The following is a 16,979-nucleotide window of genomic DNA, read 5'->3' as shown; positions in this document are numbered from 1 at the left end:
TCAGCGGCCGCCCTGTTCGTGTCCTGCAGCATCGTGTGAGTGGTGAGAAGCTGCTTGGGTGCAAGGGGCCCTCCCAGCCGCCAGGGGTCGCACTGCAGGCGGCTGGGCGCTGGATGGGCGCTGGGCGGGCGCTGGGCAGGCGCCGCCAGGGTCACGGCCACAGGCCCGGGAGGGCGTGGGGGGAGCAGCTGCGCCCACAGTCCCCGTGGGGGTGAGGGGGAGCGGAGAAAGCGGGACACTCGGAGGAGCACCCCGCCTCCAGCCAGCGGGAGCCCGGAGGAGCGCACGCCCCAGTGAGCTGCAGGGCAGCACAGTCCCCTGCGTGGCGCAGCGCACGGGGAACGTAGGCACCGCCGGGATCTCCCTCCACCGCGCCCAGCGCCCCGGCGCCCTCGGCTGCCTCTCCTTCCTTCCCTGGCCTCCCGGGCGGGAGTGGCGCCCAAGTCGGGTGCGCCATGTCCGGGGCCGGGTAGCGCACCGTCCACCGCCCGCCCGCCGGCCCGCCGGCCCGCCAGCCCACTCTCCCTGCCGCCCGCAGCGGGCCGGCCGGCCAGGGAGTCGCAGGGCAGGCAGGTAGGGGCCGGACCGGGCCGGGTGGCGGGCGGGGAAGGAAGGGAGGGGGTGCGGGCGGGAGGAGGTCCCCCAGCTGTTCTCTGGCGTGGCACATCTGGTTCCGGTTCCTCTCTCCTGGGGAAGTGAAAGTGGAGGGGAGTTCGCTAGCTGCGCCCGGTGCCCTGCACCCCCTTGCTCCTGCGGGTCCTCAGCCAGGGCACCCCTCCCTCTGGCTCAGGTCACGCGGCGCTGCTGCTGTCATGTCCCCCGCGACAGGCGCACCTGCCCCCGTCCCCGGTGCTCCGGCCCTTCCTCCGCAGTCAGTCTCCTGCTCCACGCGCCCGCCCGCCGCCCCGGCCCGACCTCCCCATCGCCTGGTTTGTGGGCGTGGGGACCCCGAGTGGTGCCCGCGCCCCTCGCCTTCCCCAGGCAGCAAGGGCTGCCTTGTGCAGGGTGTCTCCCTGGCTGGGTGACGGAGGCTCTAGTGAGCAGGTCCTGCGGGTCGGGGCCACCCGCTCGGCCCACCAAGGGCTCCTGCCTGCTGCCTGGGGCACAGGGCGCCCTTTCGCCTGCAGAGGGTGAGGGATGCGGTTGTGCCCCAGAGCTAAATTAGGAGGCTGACGCTGACTCCTGGCTTCACCTTCCAGACACGGAGGCTAAATTTAGCTGGAGGTGTGTGTGTGTGTGTGTGTGTGTGTGTCCAGAAGCCATACTGAGGAGAAGGCCAACCTGGCTTCGTGAGATCCCCTTGGTCCTTGATGTTCTCTGAGGTTAAGTAGGACTGTACATCCTGGGGCCATGCTGGGCCTCCTCTTCTTTGCTGGGGGTCCTTTCGTCTGAGGTTACACTGGGCATGATGCTGCGTTGGCGCCTTCAATGGTACCCGCCCCCCCAACTCACACCCATAGGCTGACTTCCGCTGAGCTGGGCTGAGCTACAGCTTCCCCTCCACTGTTCCAGGAAGTCACCTCCCTTCCCCTCTGATGCACCCCCATTCCTCCTGTCCTCCGCTGCAAGCCACCCATCAGGCTCTTTGTTAGCTTCTGCACCTGGGGCTCCCCAGGGCCCTTAGGCTCCCACTCTCGGGGTTGGCCATGGAGGCAGGTGAGAAGTCAGTGACTGAAGACCTGTTGTGGGCCTATCGTGGGGCTCCCTGGAGGAGGGCATGGGGGTGGCCGGGACTGATTCCCACAGCCGCCTTTGTCCTCACGGGGTAACCCGAGGACCCTGGAGGTGGGCGGGCACTGTTGTTTTGGTTGTTGGTTTTTGTTGGTTTTTTTTTTTTATCAGTTGCAGTGGTTCTCAACCTTCTGGCCCTTTAAATACAGTTCCTCATGTTGGGACCCAACCATAAAATTATTTCCGTTGCTACTTCATAACTGTAATGTTGCTACTGTTACGAATCGTAATATAAATATCTGATATGCAGGATGGTCTTAGGCGACCCCTGTGAAAGGGTCGTTCGACCGCCAAAGGGGTCGTGACCCACAGGTTGAGAACCGCTGGTTTAGTGGAATTAGGTGAGGAAAAAGGACACTTGAGTCTGGGGAAAGGACACTAGAGCTTGGGTTTTGTGGGTTTTGTGGACACTTGGGTGCTCCCAAAATCTAGAGGTGGGTTCTTTAAGAACATTAACCGGCTCGTGTAGTTCTTAGGATGCCATAACTAGAGTTAAGAAGTTCAAAAACCCTTAAAAAACCTGTAAGGTTGGCATGATGTCATGGCCAAAATTGATGATGTCATTGCAGGCCACTACAGAAAAGATGGACCTATTATAACTCTGTATGGGTGGGGGGTGAGGAGGGAAGGGGTCTTTAAAAGGGATACAGGTGTGTGGTGGAGTGTTTGGGTCCTTTAGGGAGAGGGCAGGACCATAAGAGAGGGTCCTGGTCTCTTTAAGAAGCTGTGGCGGGGCTCTGAAGGCCTGGTGATGTCATAGGCGGGAGAGTTCAGGATTGGCTGACCACTGATCCTGCCTTTCTTTGGAGGGACTAGGAAGAGGAGAGAAGCAAGGGGGAAGGGGCACCCTGGTTGCCATGGCAACACCAGCCTTCCTTGACCATTGCAGATGCAGTGAGTGAGGGGGGGGCCATGGCGGAGGAGCGGCCCCCCCGGCTGGTGGATTACTTCGTGATAGCTGGGCTTGCGGGGAGCGGAGCACCCATTCCCGAGGAGACGTGGGTTCCTGAACCCAGTGGGCCCCTGCGCCCTCCCCGGCCAGCTGAGCCCATCACCGACGTGGCAGTCATCGCGAGGGCGCTGGGCGAGGAGGTGCCCCAGGGCTATACCTGCATCCAGGCCTCCGTGGGGGGCCACCCCTTGGAACTCAGTGCTGGGCTCCTGAGTGGAACTCAACCTGTCATCTGCTACCGCAGGGGCCGTGACAAGCCGCCCCTCGTGGAGCTCGGGTGTGTGCCCCTCCCCGTGCTGGCACCAGGGGGGACTGGGAGGGACTGTGGGGTGGGGCAGGGAGACGCAGGGGTATGGGATGAGGGATAGGCGATGGGAACGGGAAGACAGTGGGCTGGCCAGGGGCCGGGGAGAAGGGACTGAGTGTTTATTCACTTAATCCTCACACCGGTTTGGGTTCTTGTCCTAATGTTGCTACTTGCCAGCTGTGTGATGTTGCTACTTGCCAGCTGTGTGATGTTGGGCAGGGTTTGAGCCCCTCTGGGCCTGTTTCCTCGTGGATAAAGGGGGGAAAATTGTACCTCCTCATAAGGTGGTGGGGAAGAGTAAATGAGATCACCCACAGAAGGGACTTAGCACAGAGGCCGTAACTGGTACCTTTTTTCGTAGCATTTATTAATGACTAGGAGAGCCATGGAAAGCTTGAGGGGTTGTTGCTGATGGAGAAGTAGAGACAAGGGCAGAAGAGGGGCATGGGATTCTTGGGGGCAGAGTCAGCAGTAAGTGAGCCCTGGGGTCGCGGTTCGTGAGGCTGAGGGTGCACAGCAGATAGGCAGGCCTGCGTAGGCGGATCTGGCAGGACGGGGGTCTTTCTCCTCTGCCCCCGCTCGACATCTCTCTCTGTTCTCTGTGCCAAGGGTGTTGTATGAGGGGAAGGAACGTCCCAAGCCTGGTTTCCAAGTACTAGACACGACACCCTACAGCCACTCCGCCAACCTGGCCCCTCCAGGCCCCGGGCACCCCCGCACCTACCTCACTTACCGGCGGGCAGCAGAGGGGGCAGGGCTGCATGCCTTGGGCATCACTGACCTCTGCCTGGTGCTGCCCAGCAAGGGTGAGGGCACTCCTCATACTTACTGCCGGCTGCCCCGCAACCTCAACCCCGGCATGGTGAGTGGGGCTCGGGCCCAGGGCCGAAACCTGCCCCGCCTCAGCATGGGGGTGTGGACACTGGGCGCCAAGGGCGTTCTCAGCCTAAGGCCTCTCACGGCAGGCGTGGGCCCAGGGTGGACTCTGGTCTGGGGGGACCAGGATTAGTGGGAATTCTAAAGATGAAAGACCACTTGGGGGTGGTGGAGGAAGTGGACCCCAGAAACCTTTGTTCCTGTGTATCTGCTTGTCTCTTGCTGTTTCTCGGGCAGTGGGGCCCAGCAGTGTACCTGTGCTACAAGGTGGGCCTGGCCAAGGCCAACACACTTGTGTATGAGGCAGGTGAGTTGCCCTTTAGTCCCTCTCTGACCCCTTGGCCCTCCATGTCCCTCTGCCCTGGCGCCTCTTGGCTGTCACTTTCATTGTGCCTGGAACTCCCTCCCCTTCGCCATTTGGCCCTTCGCTGGGATCCCCCCAGTTCCTTTCCCTGGAGCCTGATATACCCTCCTTTTGGGTGTCCTCTGTCCTGGGTGCAGAGCTGCTGGGCCGCTACCCAGAGGAGGACAATGAGACATTTCCGCTGCCCGAGTCAGTGCCCGTCTTCTGCCTACCCATGGGGGCCACCATCGAGTGCTGGCCGGCCGAGACCAAGTACCCGGTGCCTGTCTTCTCCACCTTCGTGTTGACGGGTGCAGCTGGTAATAAGGTGGGTGTGTGGAGTGGGGGAGGGGGTCAGGGCCGTGCAGGGCCCACCTGACTGCCCCTCTGCCCCCGCCAGGTGTACGGTGCAGCCCTGCAGTTCTACGAGGCGTTCCCGAGGACCAGGCTGTCGGAGCGGCAGTCACGGGCACTAGGCCTGCTGAGCGCCGTGGAACGAGGCCGGGCGCTTGGGGGCCGAGCGGTGCGCAGCCGGCGCGCCATCGCTGTGCTGTCCCGCTGGCCTGCCTTCTCCGCCTTCCGCGCCTTCCTTACCTTCCTTTACCGCTACTCCGTCTCAGGCCCCCACCGCCTGCCCTTGGAAGCGTGAGCATGGCTCCCCTGACACTGGGAAGGAGTCTGAGGGGATCAGGAGGCCAGGAGAGATGGAAGAGATTAGGATGGAGCGGACTGGGGGTGTGTGTGGGGGGCAGGTGGGCAGAGAAGTGGGGGACAGGGCTGTCGTGTGTGGTTGTATACATTGCCCAAGTGCCGCTGGCTAAGGGGGAGAGAGGCCTGAAGTCCAGTCCACACTTGCTAGCTAAGGGGCTGGCATGGGTTCTATACATAGGGTGTCCCAAACATGTGTACACACACTTTGAATCATTATAAAGGCAGTGTTCATTAAAATACATTTAATTTCAAAACGGAGCCATCAGCTGTTTTGGGGGGACACCCTGTATACTGGCTGCTCCGATGGCTGACGCAGGCTCAAGGCGAGGTCAGGGAGGAATAAAGTTCTGGGGCCAGGTGGCTGAGGAGAGTGAATGTGATGGTAGGATAGAGGTAGACTGGGGAATCCGTCTCTGACCCGCATACCTCTTTCCCCAGGCACATCTCCCACTTCATTCACAACGTCCCCTTCCCTTCCCCACAGAGACCCCGCATCCTGGTGCAGGTGAGGCTGAGGCCGGGCTGGGGCTGGGCGGGAGGAGGGCAGTTGGCAGGGGCCAGCCTCCGTTACCCTGACCCCTGGCTCTTCTGCCTCCCAGATGTCTCCCTATGACAACCTGCTCCTCTGCCAGCCTGTATCCTCACCCCTGCCCCTCAGGTATGTGCCCAAGTTGGGGGAGAGGGTTGAGGACCAAGGACATGGTAGGTGCCAGGCAGGTGGGCACAGCTGTTGAGGTCTGTGCAGGCTGGGCCCAGGCGGTGTCGGTGCCCAGGGACTAGGAAAGGGTCTCCAGGGCCTCCTGGTGACTTGCCCCCCACTTTGGTGTTACCCACAGTGGTGCCAGCTTCCTGCAGCTGCTGCAGAACCTGGGCCCTGAGCTGGCCATCACGTTGCTGCTGGCTGTGCTCACAGAGCACAAACTCCTAGTCCACTCGCTGCGGCCGGACCTGCTCACCAGCGTCTGTGAGGCCCTCGTCTCTGTGAGTACCCCCCCTTCCCCAGGGTGTTCCTTCAGGTGACCCCACCCCGTCCCGGACTCTCCCCTGGGGAGGGTTCCTCAGTCTTCTCCTTTGGCACAGTCTGCAGGGGCATACAGCTTCCATCAGGGGCTCTTCTTCAGAGCCCACCTTCAACAGTTTCTCTCAACAGGCCCCACCCAAAAGCCAATGACCCTCCTGCCCCCCCCCCCGCCGCCCCCCCCCCTCACTGCTCCTCACCCCCTGGTGCTTCAGATGATCTTCCCGCTGCACTGGCAGTGCCCCTACATTCCCCTGTGCCCGCTGGCGCTGGCTGACGTGCTGAGCGCCCCCGTGCCCTTCATTGTGGGCATCCACTCCAGCTACTTCGATCTGCACGACCCACCTTCTGATGTCATCTGTGTTGATCTGGACACCAACACGCTCTTCCAGTAAGATGGCCGGTCTCGTCCAGGGGCTGCGGGGAGGAGCAGGCGGGCAGGTGTATGGAGGCAAAAAACGGGGGAGGCTGGCAAGGAGCCCCATGGCCTTTTCTTCCTTCTGCTTCTCTCATAGGACGGAGGAAAAGAAGCCCCTCACCCCTCGGACCCTGCCCCGCAGACCCTACAAGGTTCTGCTGGCTACACTGACAACCCTGTATCAGCAGCTGGATCAGAGTGAGAAGCCTGGGGGGGAGGCTGGAAACTGTCATTGACCTTAAACCCCCGGTTTGGGGAGGCCTGTGGAGAGCCAGACCTTACTTGGGGAGGTTAGAGGAGCTAGGATTTCATTTGGTGGAAGTGAGGGAAATTTAAGCAGGAGGGAGGAATATATAATATTAGTGCGCCTGAATGTATTGAGAAGGACGAGCTGGTCATTGGGGAGGCGTGAAACTTGCCTCGGGGCAACTCTTCAGTCAATATTGGTGCAGAGTCATTGAACAGCTGGCGGTGGCCAGGCCGCGGTGGAGGCCTGTGTGCGGAGCAGGGTTGGGGCTAGCCCTTCAGGGGCTGGCTCTCAGTCTCCGGCCACCCTGGTCCCCAGCATACACTGGGCCCGAGGAGGAGGCGTCCCTGGAGTTCCTGCTGACAGACTACGAGGCTGTGTGTGGCCGCCGGGACCGGCTGGAGCGCGAAGTCCAGGGGGCCTTCCTCCGCTTCATGGCCTGTCTGCTCAAGGGCTACCGGGACTTCCTGCGTCCACTCACCAAGGCGCCCTCTGAGGGGGCTCGCGATGTCGACAACCTCTTCTTCCTGCAGGGTAAAGAGCTTGGGAAGGGCATCACGGGCAGCGTGGCTGGGGGACTGGGGACCACTCAGTGGCTTGTTCCTTCACTCAGCAGACATCTTTTTTTTTTTTTTTTAAATATATTTTATTGATTTTTTTACAGAGAGGAAGAGAGAGGGATAGAGAGTTGGAAACATCGATGAGAGAGAAACATCGATCAGCTGCCTCTTGCACACCCCCTACTGGGGATGTGCCCGCAACCAAGGTACATGCCCTTGGCCGGAATCGAACCTGGGACCCTTCAGTCTGCAGGCCGACACTCTATCCACTGAGCAAAAACGGCCAGGGCTCAGCAGACATCTTTATGGGCACCAGCTTTGAGCTGTACACTCTTTTGGGCTTGGAGGGAGTAAGGGCACAAAGCGGAACAGGCTGTGGCCCTGCCCTCTGGGGCCTTGGGTTTGGGGTGAGCCACCCCCATGGGCAGGTCTCTCTTCAGGGACACTGCTTTGGGGAAGCCCCAGAGAGAGGGAGGGAGTACAGACAGACAAAAGGGGCCATGGTGCTGGGGAGCTGAACCAGTCTGCTTGGAGCGTGGGGTAGTGTCAGAGGGGCCAAAGAGATGGAAGCTTGGACGGGCAGGGGACCAGGAGAGGGGTTCACAAGGGGTGTGGCCGCGGTAAGAAGCCTGGTAATCTCCCCCACTCCCCCCCCCCCCGCCCCCCCGCCCCGTTCTCATGCCCTCAGGTTTCCTCAAGTCCCGGGAGCGCTCCAGCCACAAGCTGTACTCGCAGCTGCTGCACACGCAGATGTTCTCGCAGTTCATCGAGGAATGCTCCTTTGGCTCTGCTCGGCACGCTGCCCTCGAATTCTTTGACTCTTGCGTTGATAAGGTTTTGAGCACAGTCCCTTCTCTTCGTGCCCATTGCCCTCTGCTCTCCTCCTGGCTGTCTCTGTGACCCCGGGACCACCATAAACACAGCTCTGTATCTTGTCTGTGACGGTGATGGCGCCCCTGGAGTTACTCAGTGCAGAGCCTGTGTCACCACACATGGCTGGCTTACATGTACCCCATCTTTCCATTCCTGACGCCATCCCCGCGCTGTATCTCAGGACCTCGGTGAAGTCTCAGCGCACTTGCTCCTTCCCCCGGGGTGTGCTTTCCTGGGAGACGCCGCCTGCCCCCTTCCGGACACGCTGGCTCTGCTCCACACGCCCTTGATGCTCACTCTCTTACCGCCCTGTCCCAGGTCCACCCAGAACAGGAGAAGCCCGAGGCGACGCCCTTGGTGGAGCTGGAGGAGCTGTCGGGAAGTGAGCTCACTGTCTTCATCACGCCTCCCGAGGAGCCCCCGGTGCCCGAGGGCAGCGAACCCACTCCCCAGTACTGGTGAGCGCCCCTGGCGCCCTCGCTGGTTCCGAGGCCACACAGGCTAGCTGAGTACTGACTGCCCCCATGTTGCCTCTCTGCCCCTCCAGCTACGATGGATTTCCAGAGCTACGGCCTGAGCTGTTTGAATCTCCCCAAGAGCAAACGGGGGCTCTGCCTGTGCCCGGCCCGGCCCGTAGTGCCCCGAGCAGTCCTGCTCCTCGCCGTACCAAGCAGGTAACCAGCAGGTGCCCCTCGGAGGCAAGGGCCCAAGGGCTGTCGCTTCATCTTCTTCATCCGTAAAATGCGCATAATAGTACCTATGCCGTAAGGTTGTTAGGAGGGTTACGTGTGCCCGGCACAGAAAACATTTGGTGGTGTTACCGTTGTCATCATCATTGTCTTCATCTTCTGAGCACTCGGGGTACCAGGGGTGTGTTGCCTCTTCCAGGGCATCTGCCCATCCTCAGGGGCTTGGCCTGTCTGCCCAGGGCTCTGGGGGCTGAAGCCTGTGTGTGCAGCAATCCCCCTGCCTCCTCCAAACACGGCCCCTTCCTCAGGGAGGGGGCTGCTTCTCCCACAGCATTTTAAGACCTGCCCTGCCCTGCCGTTGTCCCCTACCCCATCTAGGAGATGAAGGTCGCACAGCGGATGGCGCAGAAGTCTGCGGCGGTGCCTGAGCTGTGGGCCCGGTGCCTGCTGGGGCACTGCTACGGGCTCTGGTTCCTGTGTCTGCCTGCCTACGTGCAGTCAGCGCCCTCCCGGGTGCAGGCACTGCACACGGCCTACCACGTGCTGCGCCAGATGGAGCACCACAAGGTGGTGCTGCCTGATGAGGTAGGTGCCCATGCCCAGTCCAGGCGTGCCTGTGCCGTCCTGGGTACTAGGAGATTCACTGGAGACCTGGGAAGGCAGATGGGGGGCATTGGCACAAGCCCTGGAGGAGTTGCCAGGTGCTTTGTAAGATTCACTGAATGAATGAGCATGACCAGGAACAGCAGCAGGGATGGGAGGGTGGCGGGTCAGCTGGAACAGTGGGCAGCTCTCAGGCAGCTCCAGGAGCTGCCAGGGGCCAGGGAAGTCTGTGAGAACCGGAGAGGCTGGAAGAGGTGCTTGCTGAGACTTTAGGGTTTGGGGTGGGAGTGAGTCGCCTCTTCCTGTACCTCCCCTGGCCCAGGTGTGTTACCGGGTGCTGATGCAGCTGTGCTCACACTATGGGCAGCCTGTGCTGTCTGTGCGGGTCATGCTGGAGATGCGGCAGGCAGGCATTGTGCCCAACACGATCACTTATGGCTACTACAACAAGGTACCAAGTTTGGGGCTACGGTGGGACAGTGGCCAGGTGTGTGCATGGGGAGGAAGCTGCTCCCTGGCACCTGCTACCCTCCCCTCTCCTTGGAGATTGGGCCCATACAGTCCAGCTAGGTCCTGTAAGCTTTGCTGTCCATGTGCTCCTGTAGGGTCTTAGCACCTACGTTGGGTTTTCGCATGCTTGGCTGTTTGATATTCACAACAGCCCTGACAAGGGTAGGCAGGTACTGCTACCTCCCAATAAAAGCTGAGTGTTAGCCGGTGTGCCGGGATACATTTACATCAGCGGTTCTCAACCTTCCGGCCCTTTAAATACAGTTCCTCATGTTGGGACCCAACCATAACATTATTTTCGTTGCTACTTCATAACTGTAATGTTGCTACTGTTATGAATCGTCATGTAAATATCTGATATGCAGGGTGGTCTGAGGCGACCCCTGTGAAAGGGTCGTTCGACCGCCAAAGGGGTCGCGACCCACAGGTTGAGAACCGCTGCTTTACATAATTTTATCTCCACCATAGTCCCAAGAGGTGGAAGGATTATTATCTCCATCTTACAGACGAGGCAATGAGGTTGCTGAGTTAGTAACTTGTCCAAGGTCCCACAGTGAGTAAGTTAGGGAAGTGGGATATGAACACAAGCATATTGGTGTCTCCTGAATTCAGGCCCTTGACCATGACACTAAACTGCCTCCTGTTTTTTAGATGAGAAAACTAATGACCAAGGAGTGAAATGATTTCTTCCAAGCCATATAGTTTAGAAGTAACAGAGTCTGGAAATAAACTGTCTCCCTGCTATATGCTTCCTTTACGACCCCCCTGTCAGCGGTGGCCGCTGCCAACTGCCTCTCCTGGCTGAGCCATTGGCAGAACAGTCCCGGGCGGCACGCCTGGAGGGGAAGGCGCTCCCTGGGCTCCAGGACAGGCAGTAGGTGTCAGGCTGGGATCAGTGTGAAAGTAGGCCATCTTGATGGGCACGGTGCTTGGCAGGCTGTGCTGGAGAGTAAGTGGCCATCTGGTACACCTGGTGGGCGCCTGCGCTGGGCCAAGCTTCGGAACATTGTCCTGGGGGCTGCTCAGTTCCGCCAGCCCTTGAAGGAACGGTGGCAGCAGCAGCAGCAACAGCAGCAGCAGCAGCAGCAGCAGCAGCAGCAGCAGCAGCAGAAGGCGGCAGCACAAGAGGCAGGCAGCTCCCAGACAGGTAGGCAGGGGTTGGAGACACGGGCTTGGGGCTCAGGCAGGGAGAGCTGGGACTGGCCCCTTGTTTGGCACTGGGTGTTCTGGGGATGGATAAACTACGCTTGGCTGGTAACAAAAGAGATGAAGTTCTGCAAAGAACCTTACGAACCCAGGTCCACGCAAGGAGTTCTGTTTTGGAATAGAGGGCTGGGTGTCAACCTGGCTGCCTTTCAGCCCTCCCTGTGTCTCACAGAGCCCTGCCTGGAGCGCCCCTCCCCTACCCGCCCCCTTCAGCGCCAGACTACTTGGGCTGGGCGCAGCCTGCGGGACCTGGCCTCACCCAAGGGGCGCCTGCTGAAGAGTGGCAGCCTGGGCAGTGCCCGAGAGGCACAACCCACAGTGGAGGCTGGCGTGGCCCACAGTGAGTGCCCTGGACTGACGAACACCCCAGTCAGCTTTGCTAACCACTTGCCAGTGAGAGAGGAAGACGAGGGCCAGGATGGAGGGGTGGCCCTCCGTGGTGGGGACTGCAGACTCAGGGAATCCTGCCCAGAATGCCGTCACGATAGGGGTGGTGGTGCCAGAGTTTGTGCAGCCAGAAACTGTGTTTACTCAGTCTCTGGAGGCGGGGCTTGGGCTGTGTCTTCCCTGACTCTTCTCTGCCCTGCAGTGATGGAGGCCTTGGGGGTACTGGAGTCCCGGGCATCACCTGTGCCCTGGCACGATGGAAGCCTCTCAGACCTGAGCCTGCCTGGGGAGGAGCTGGCAGCTGGAGGCAGCCCAGGGGACTCGGGCTCTGCCCGGAGTACCCAGTCCACTGAGGTCGTGGAAGGGCTAAGCGAGCGTGTGCCCAAGGCTAGTGGGCATCAGGATGAGAGCAGCACCCCCCGGCGAGGGCTGGGTGCCCGCCTCCAGCAGCTGCTCACTCCTTCCCGCCGCCGCTCCTCTGTCTCACGCATTCCCCCACCTGAGCTGCCCCCCGACCTGCCTCCCCCAGCCCACCGCAGCCCCATGGATGGCCTTCTGCACCCCCGGGAGCGCCCTGGATCCACTGCCTCCGAGGTAGCCAGCAAGGGGAAGGTCTAGACACTTAAGCACCCAGAGGCTGCTGGGGAGGGGCTGCTAACGGGACAGAGCCCGAGAGGGCCCTGAGGGGGGGTGGGAGTCAGCGTCCTGAGCGAAGAGGGGCACAGGCTGGCTGACCATGCTTTCTCGTGTGGTAGAGCTCAGCCTCTCTGGGCAGTGAGTGGGACCTCTCAGAATCTTCTGTCAGCAGCCTGAGCCTTCGCCGTTCCTCAGAGCGCCTCACCGAAACCCCCGGGACCTCCCAGCCACCTTCCCTGGAAGTGAGGATAACCTCCCACACGGGTGTGCTGAACACACACACACACACACACACCCACACCCTCTGTCAAGGCAGGGGCTGGGCGGAGGAGGCAGGAGGCTGGGCTGGGATGCGGAGGTGGGAGGGGCTGGGGAAGGAGCCCGAGGCCAAGCAGGGCTTGCTTCCTGGGGTCTTCTTGCCTGCAGATTCTGCTGTCCAGCTGCTCCCTGTGCCGTGCCTGTGACTCGCTGGTATACGATGAGGAGATTATGGCTGGCTGGGCACCTGATGACTCCAACCTCAACACCACCTGCCCCTTCTGCGCTTGCCCCTTCGTGCCCCTGCTCAGTGTCCAGACTGTTGATTCCCGACCCAGGTGCCCAAAGTGGGGCGGATGCTTGGGGTGGGAGAGGGAGGAGGTGGAGGCCCAGGTGCTGAACCCTCCTGCTGTCCCCCTGCAGTGCCCCCAGCCCCAAGCCTGCCCCTGCTGGTGCCAGCGGCAGCAAAGATGCTCCTGTCCCAGGGGGCCCAGGCCCTGTGCTCAGTGACCGCAGGCTCTGCCTTGCCCTGGATGAGCCCCAGCTCTGCAACGGGCACATGGGGGTAAGGGCTGGGCCAAAGGGGCTTGAGGAATGGGTGCGTGTTGCCCTGTGGGGGGCCCCGGGTGATCCTGTCCAGAGATGGGCATTGAGGCCAAGGGGCATCCCAGAAGCTGTTGGACACGTGGAAGCATGGCTCTGAGGATGGGGCATGGCACATGCCCTCCCCTGCCCTCCCCATTTGTGCCCAACAGGGTGCCTCCCAGCGAGTCGAGGGTGGGGCATGGGCATACCTGAGCCCCCTGGTGCTGCGTAAGGAGCTGGAGTCGCTGGTAGAGAACGAGGGCAGTGAAGTGCTGGCGTTGCCTGAGCTGCCTGCTGCCCACCCCATCATCTTCTGGAACCTCCTGTGGTATTTCCAGAGGCTGCGCCTGCCCAGTATTTTGCCATGCCTGGTGCTCGCCTCCTGCAATGGACCCCCAGCCCCTCAGGTCAGTGCCCTCCGGTGGTTCCCTGTTCCCGAGTGTCTGCCTCAGCTCTCGGCTCTGTCTCAGTCCTCGGTGTCCTTGGTACTGTAGAAAGAGCACATGCTTTGGAGTCGGGTGTACTTGGTCTTCCTTCCCACCCTTTCACTTCACTACTGAGCCTGGGTTTTCTCATCTATAAAATGGCATGAGTGTTCCCCCGACAGGGCTGTTGTTAGACACCTTGTGTAATGCCCAGACTGATTCATTAATGTTTGTCTCCTCCTTTTACCAATAGTTATTGAGCGCAGGCACAGTGTTTAGGCACAGGGATACAGCAGATTACAGAACACAGTCCTTGCTCTCAGAGAGCCTGTGTTCTCCTGGGGGTGAGAGTTCCTTTCCCTCTCCCCTTTGGCTATGTCCTGTGATGTCCCTGTGTGTCTTGGAACATTGTCTGCCCATGTCCTATCCCCCATGAGCCTCACTGTCTCCTTCTTCTTGGCCTCCTGCAGGCCCCATCTCCTTGTCTAGTGCCTGACCCAGCCTCTGTGCAGGTGCGGCTGCTGTGGGATGTTCTGACCCCTGACCCCAATAGCTGCCCTCCTCTCTATGTGCTCTGGAGGGTCCACAGTGAGTCTGGTATTTGGCCTAGGGTGGGAAGGGGTGGGCCCCACACCCAGAGGACTCAACGATCCTGCTTACCTTCCTTTCTTTCACCCAGGCCAGATCCCCCAGCGGGTGGCATGGCCAGGCCCCGTACCTGCATCCCTGAGCCTGCATTTGCTGGAGTCGGTGCTGCGTTATGTTGGGCTCGACGAGGTGCACAAGGCTATAGGGCTCCTGCTAGAAATTTTAGGGCCCCCTCCCACAGGCCTGCACCTACAGAGGTATGGGGGCTCCCATCTGGAAGTTTGCTGGCCTGTACCAGACTCTGTATCCCCTTTCTCTCACTCATGCCCTTCTGCCTCCACTTCAGGGGCATCTACCGTGAGATCTATTTCCTGACGATAGCTGCTTTGGGCAAGGACCACATGAAAACAGGTGAGGGTGCAGGCAGGGGGCTGAAGAGTTTAGGGATCTGGGGCCCGGTGTGGGAAGTTGGAATCCTTATGTATTGACCTGCCTTCCACCTCTTCCCTAGTGCACTTCGACAAGAGGTACAAGTCTGCCTTTAACAAGCTGGCCAGCAGCATGGGCAAGGAAGAGCTGAGGCAGCGGCGGGCACAGATGCCCACCCCGAAGGCCATTGATTGCCGAAAATGTTTTGGAGCATTTCTGGAATGCTAGGGACCCTGAAGCTTCCCCCTCCAGCCTGGAGTGGGGAGGTGAAGGAGAAAGGATTCTAGCGATAATCTGCTTCCCTGTTCCTTTCATAGAGGAGTTGGGAAACGAGCCAGGAGACATGCCCCAGCCATAGGCTCCAAGTGGGGACAGCAGGAAGGGGGACCCGGTATTACCAAAAGTCACAGTTCGCTGTCTCCAACCTGCCCAACGTGCTCATGCTGACATTGGAGGAGGCCCGGGGACATTCGGCACGGCTCTGTTTCTCCCCATCCTAAACTAAGAAGTCCCCTCCGGTTACCCACAGGTCTGCACTACCCCGGTCATTTTATAAGTTTTTGTTTTAAAAAACAACTGGAAAGATACCGAGCCACCGAGCCTTTGCCTTGAATGGGAGGGAGGACCATCATTCCCCATCAAGGATGGCCCCTCTTCGCTAGAATTGCTGAAGGAGTCCAAGGCTCTCCATGCCTTTCTACCTTAGAATTTGTATTTTATCTTAAGTTATTTATTCTGGAGCCACAGCCCCCTTGCGTATGAAGTTATTATGGATGGTGAAAAAGAGAAGTCCTATGGGAATGGGGTCTCACGGTACAGTGCTTTGTAGCACCTTAAATTTCAAGAGGTGGGAACTGGAGGAGTCCCAAGGTCTCCTTAGGAAGTACTGGTGCCCCCTCTAAGTCCTAATCCTTCTTGTCCTCTCCACCCGGGGAATGCATCACCCACCCAGGGCCCTGACTGTGCAATAAGGATTGTTCCTTGCGAAGTTTTGTTGGATGTAAATATAGTAAAAGCTGCTTCTGTTTTTTTTTTTTCCTTTTTCCTTCTGCCTCCTGTTTTCTGGGTCTGGGATAATGGTGGGGGATACCTCTCCTTTTCCCCTGGCTGTACATGCTCCCTTCCGCCTTTCCATCTCTTGCGGCCTTCAGGTACACATGGCTTTCCCCGACCAGGTCGCTATCGGTCCCTTGAGGCACCGGGAGTTCTCAGAGCAGGAGAGGGGTGAATCCGGTGCTGGCTGTGGTGATGCCAGTTTGTGCGGCACTTCCGGCCCTCCCGCACAATCACCCCCTTGTCCCTCATCTGTCTGCCCACACAAAGACTCCATTCTCTGGGGGCCCTGAGCTCATCTCTGCCTTCTTTCTTCGCCCCCAGCTTATCCCCTTCCAACTTCTCCAGCACCTCCACGGGGATGACAGCGCTCTCCCCAATAGCTGGTGTTGGTGGCCCTGGTGCATCTTGGGAGCCCTGGCGGTTATCCTAGGCCTCCTTGGTTGCTCCAGCTGGAGGAAGTGCTTTTCCAACCAGGGTCTCGGTCTGGGGACAGTGCCAGGAAGATGGGGACCAGGATTAAGGGGCTCGCTGCATGTGGGCATCAGAGAGACAGGCTTCGTTTTTCTAATCCCTCTGGCCTACTTGGAGTTCTCCCTTTCTTTCCTGTGTAATGAAATAGATACAGAAGCAACTCCAAACAGAGATGCAAAACAAATTACCAAAGGGAATTAGCCAACAAAACAGAAATGCCTTAGGGAAGGCGGGTGCGAGTGTCAGTGGAGGAAATAACTTACATGAGCCTTTCGTGCACATTCCTTGGGGTGAGATCAGTGGATGAAAAGTACTATTTCTGAATTCTGGGACCTTCAAGCCAGAGGACCCTTCACCACCCTGTCTTGAGCTTGGCAAGGAAACTGCACAGGAGGAAAGCAGGGGCTTAGGACATGCCATCTGTTTTGCCAGGGACTAGGCGATGCCTTCTTCAGAGGGAACCCTCATGTCACCCCAGGTTCCGATCAAACCTCATTCTCCAAAATCAACCTCTCTCTGTATCATCCTCAGGGACCCTCTGCAATGGAGCCACTGCCTTCCTGAAACCATAAGTTTCTGTTGAGTGTAATGTGCCTAGTAATATGCTAAACCAACTGACATTGGAGAGATTTTTAGGGCTCAGTCCCTACTTTAATAGACCGTATAATCTTACTGGTCTAGAGGGCCTCTTGGTTCACAAACAACAATGCTAATCAACCCTGCCTCCAGCTTCTGTTTCTCATTTTGGGGCTTCCTTTTAGAGGTCTAGAGTCAGATGTTCAGAACCATAGAATTCTTCAACCCACAAGAATATCTGAGAATTCCAGTAATAAAGCAATCATCATGGCATCTGATATCTTCTCTGTCCTGTGGGTTAGGGAACTGTATGAGGGAAAGGATATGCACATATAACCTGGCCCAATTTCTCTTCCCAGACTATTTTTGTGGTTGTTGTTAATCCTCACCCGAGGATAATTTTCCCATTGACTTTTAGGGAAAGTAGGAGACAGAGGGAAAGATAGAAACATCGATGTGAGAGAAACACATCCATTGGTTGCCTTCTGCATGAGCCCCAACCGGGGCCCCAGGCCAGGGAGAAG

At 59.0% G+C, this 16,979-nt stretch overlaps 1 protein-coding gene across 7 annotated transcripts; it reads left to right on the top strand.

Moving 5' to 3' along the window:
- Positions 1-15,387, top strand: DENND4B (DENN domain containing 4B). Of its 7 annotated transcripts, XM_070397541.1 has the most exons (28): positions 1,151-1,656; positions 2,621-2,960; positions 3,600-3,852; positions 4,104-4,173; positions 4,368-4,537; positions 4,610-4,854; positions 5,359-5,425; positions 5,520-5,578; positions 5,757-5,901; positions 6,154-6,329; positions 6,454-6,554; positions 6,922-7,137; positions 7,852-7,997; positions 8,355-8,494; positions 8,584-8,710; positions 9,104-9,310; positions 9,651-9,779; positions 10,775-10,985; positions 11,217-11,384; positions 11,634-12,025; positions 12,187-12,309; positions 12,494-12,663; positions 12,749-12,890; positions 13,081-13,317; positions 13,806-13,923; positions 14,015-14,180; positions 14,270-14,334; positions 14,435-15,387. In XM_070397541.1, the coding sequence occupies exons 1-28, from the start codon at positions 1,647-1,649 to the stop codon at positions 14,578-14,580; spliced, it is 4,539 nt and encodes a 1,512-aa protein (XP_070253642.1). In that variant the 5' UTR covers positions 1,151-1,646; the 3' UTR covers positions 14,581-15,387. The 7 variants fall into 7 exon arrangements, with proteins under 7 accessions (XP_070253639.1, XP_070253638.1, XP_070253642.1 ...); XM_070397538.1 differs by lacking the exon at positions 1,151-1,656 and adding an exon at positions 1-35 and having other exon boundaries at positions 10,775-11,384; XM_070397537.1 differs by lacking the exon at positions 1,151-1,656 and adding an exon at positions 230-573 and having other exon boundaries at positions 10,775-11,384.
- Positions 15,388-16,979: the final 1,592 nt, after the last annotated feature.

Source organism: Myotis yumanensis, unplaced genomic scaffold (genome assembly GCF_028538775.1).
Source record: "Myotis yumanensis isolate MYYU_CA2020_CCGP unplaced genomic scaffold, mMyoYum1.0.hap1 SCAF_17, whole genome shotgun sequence".
Classification (NCBI taxonomy): domain Eukaryota; kingdom Metazoa; phylum Chordata; class Mammalia; order Chiroptera; family Vespertilionidae; genus Myotis; species Myotis yumanensis.
The sequence above is the reverse complement of the archived record's forward strand: the minus strand, read 5'-3'. Positions and strand labels throughout refer to the sequence as shown.

What these genes read in the sequence shown, in the direction of transcription:
- DENND4B (XM_070397536.1), top strand. An exon ending in GTATCAGCAGCTGGATCAGA is followed by an intron (nt 6,555 to 6,921) that starts GTGAGAAGCCTG and finishes CCTGGTCCCCAG; the next exon opens with CATACACTGGGCCCGAGGAG. An exon ending in GGAGGCTGGCGTGGCCCACA is followed by an intron (nt 11,385 to 11,633) that starts GTGAGTGCCCTG and finishes TCTGCCCTGCAG; the next exon opens with TGATGGAGGCCTTGGGGGTA.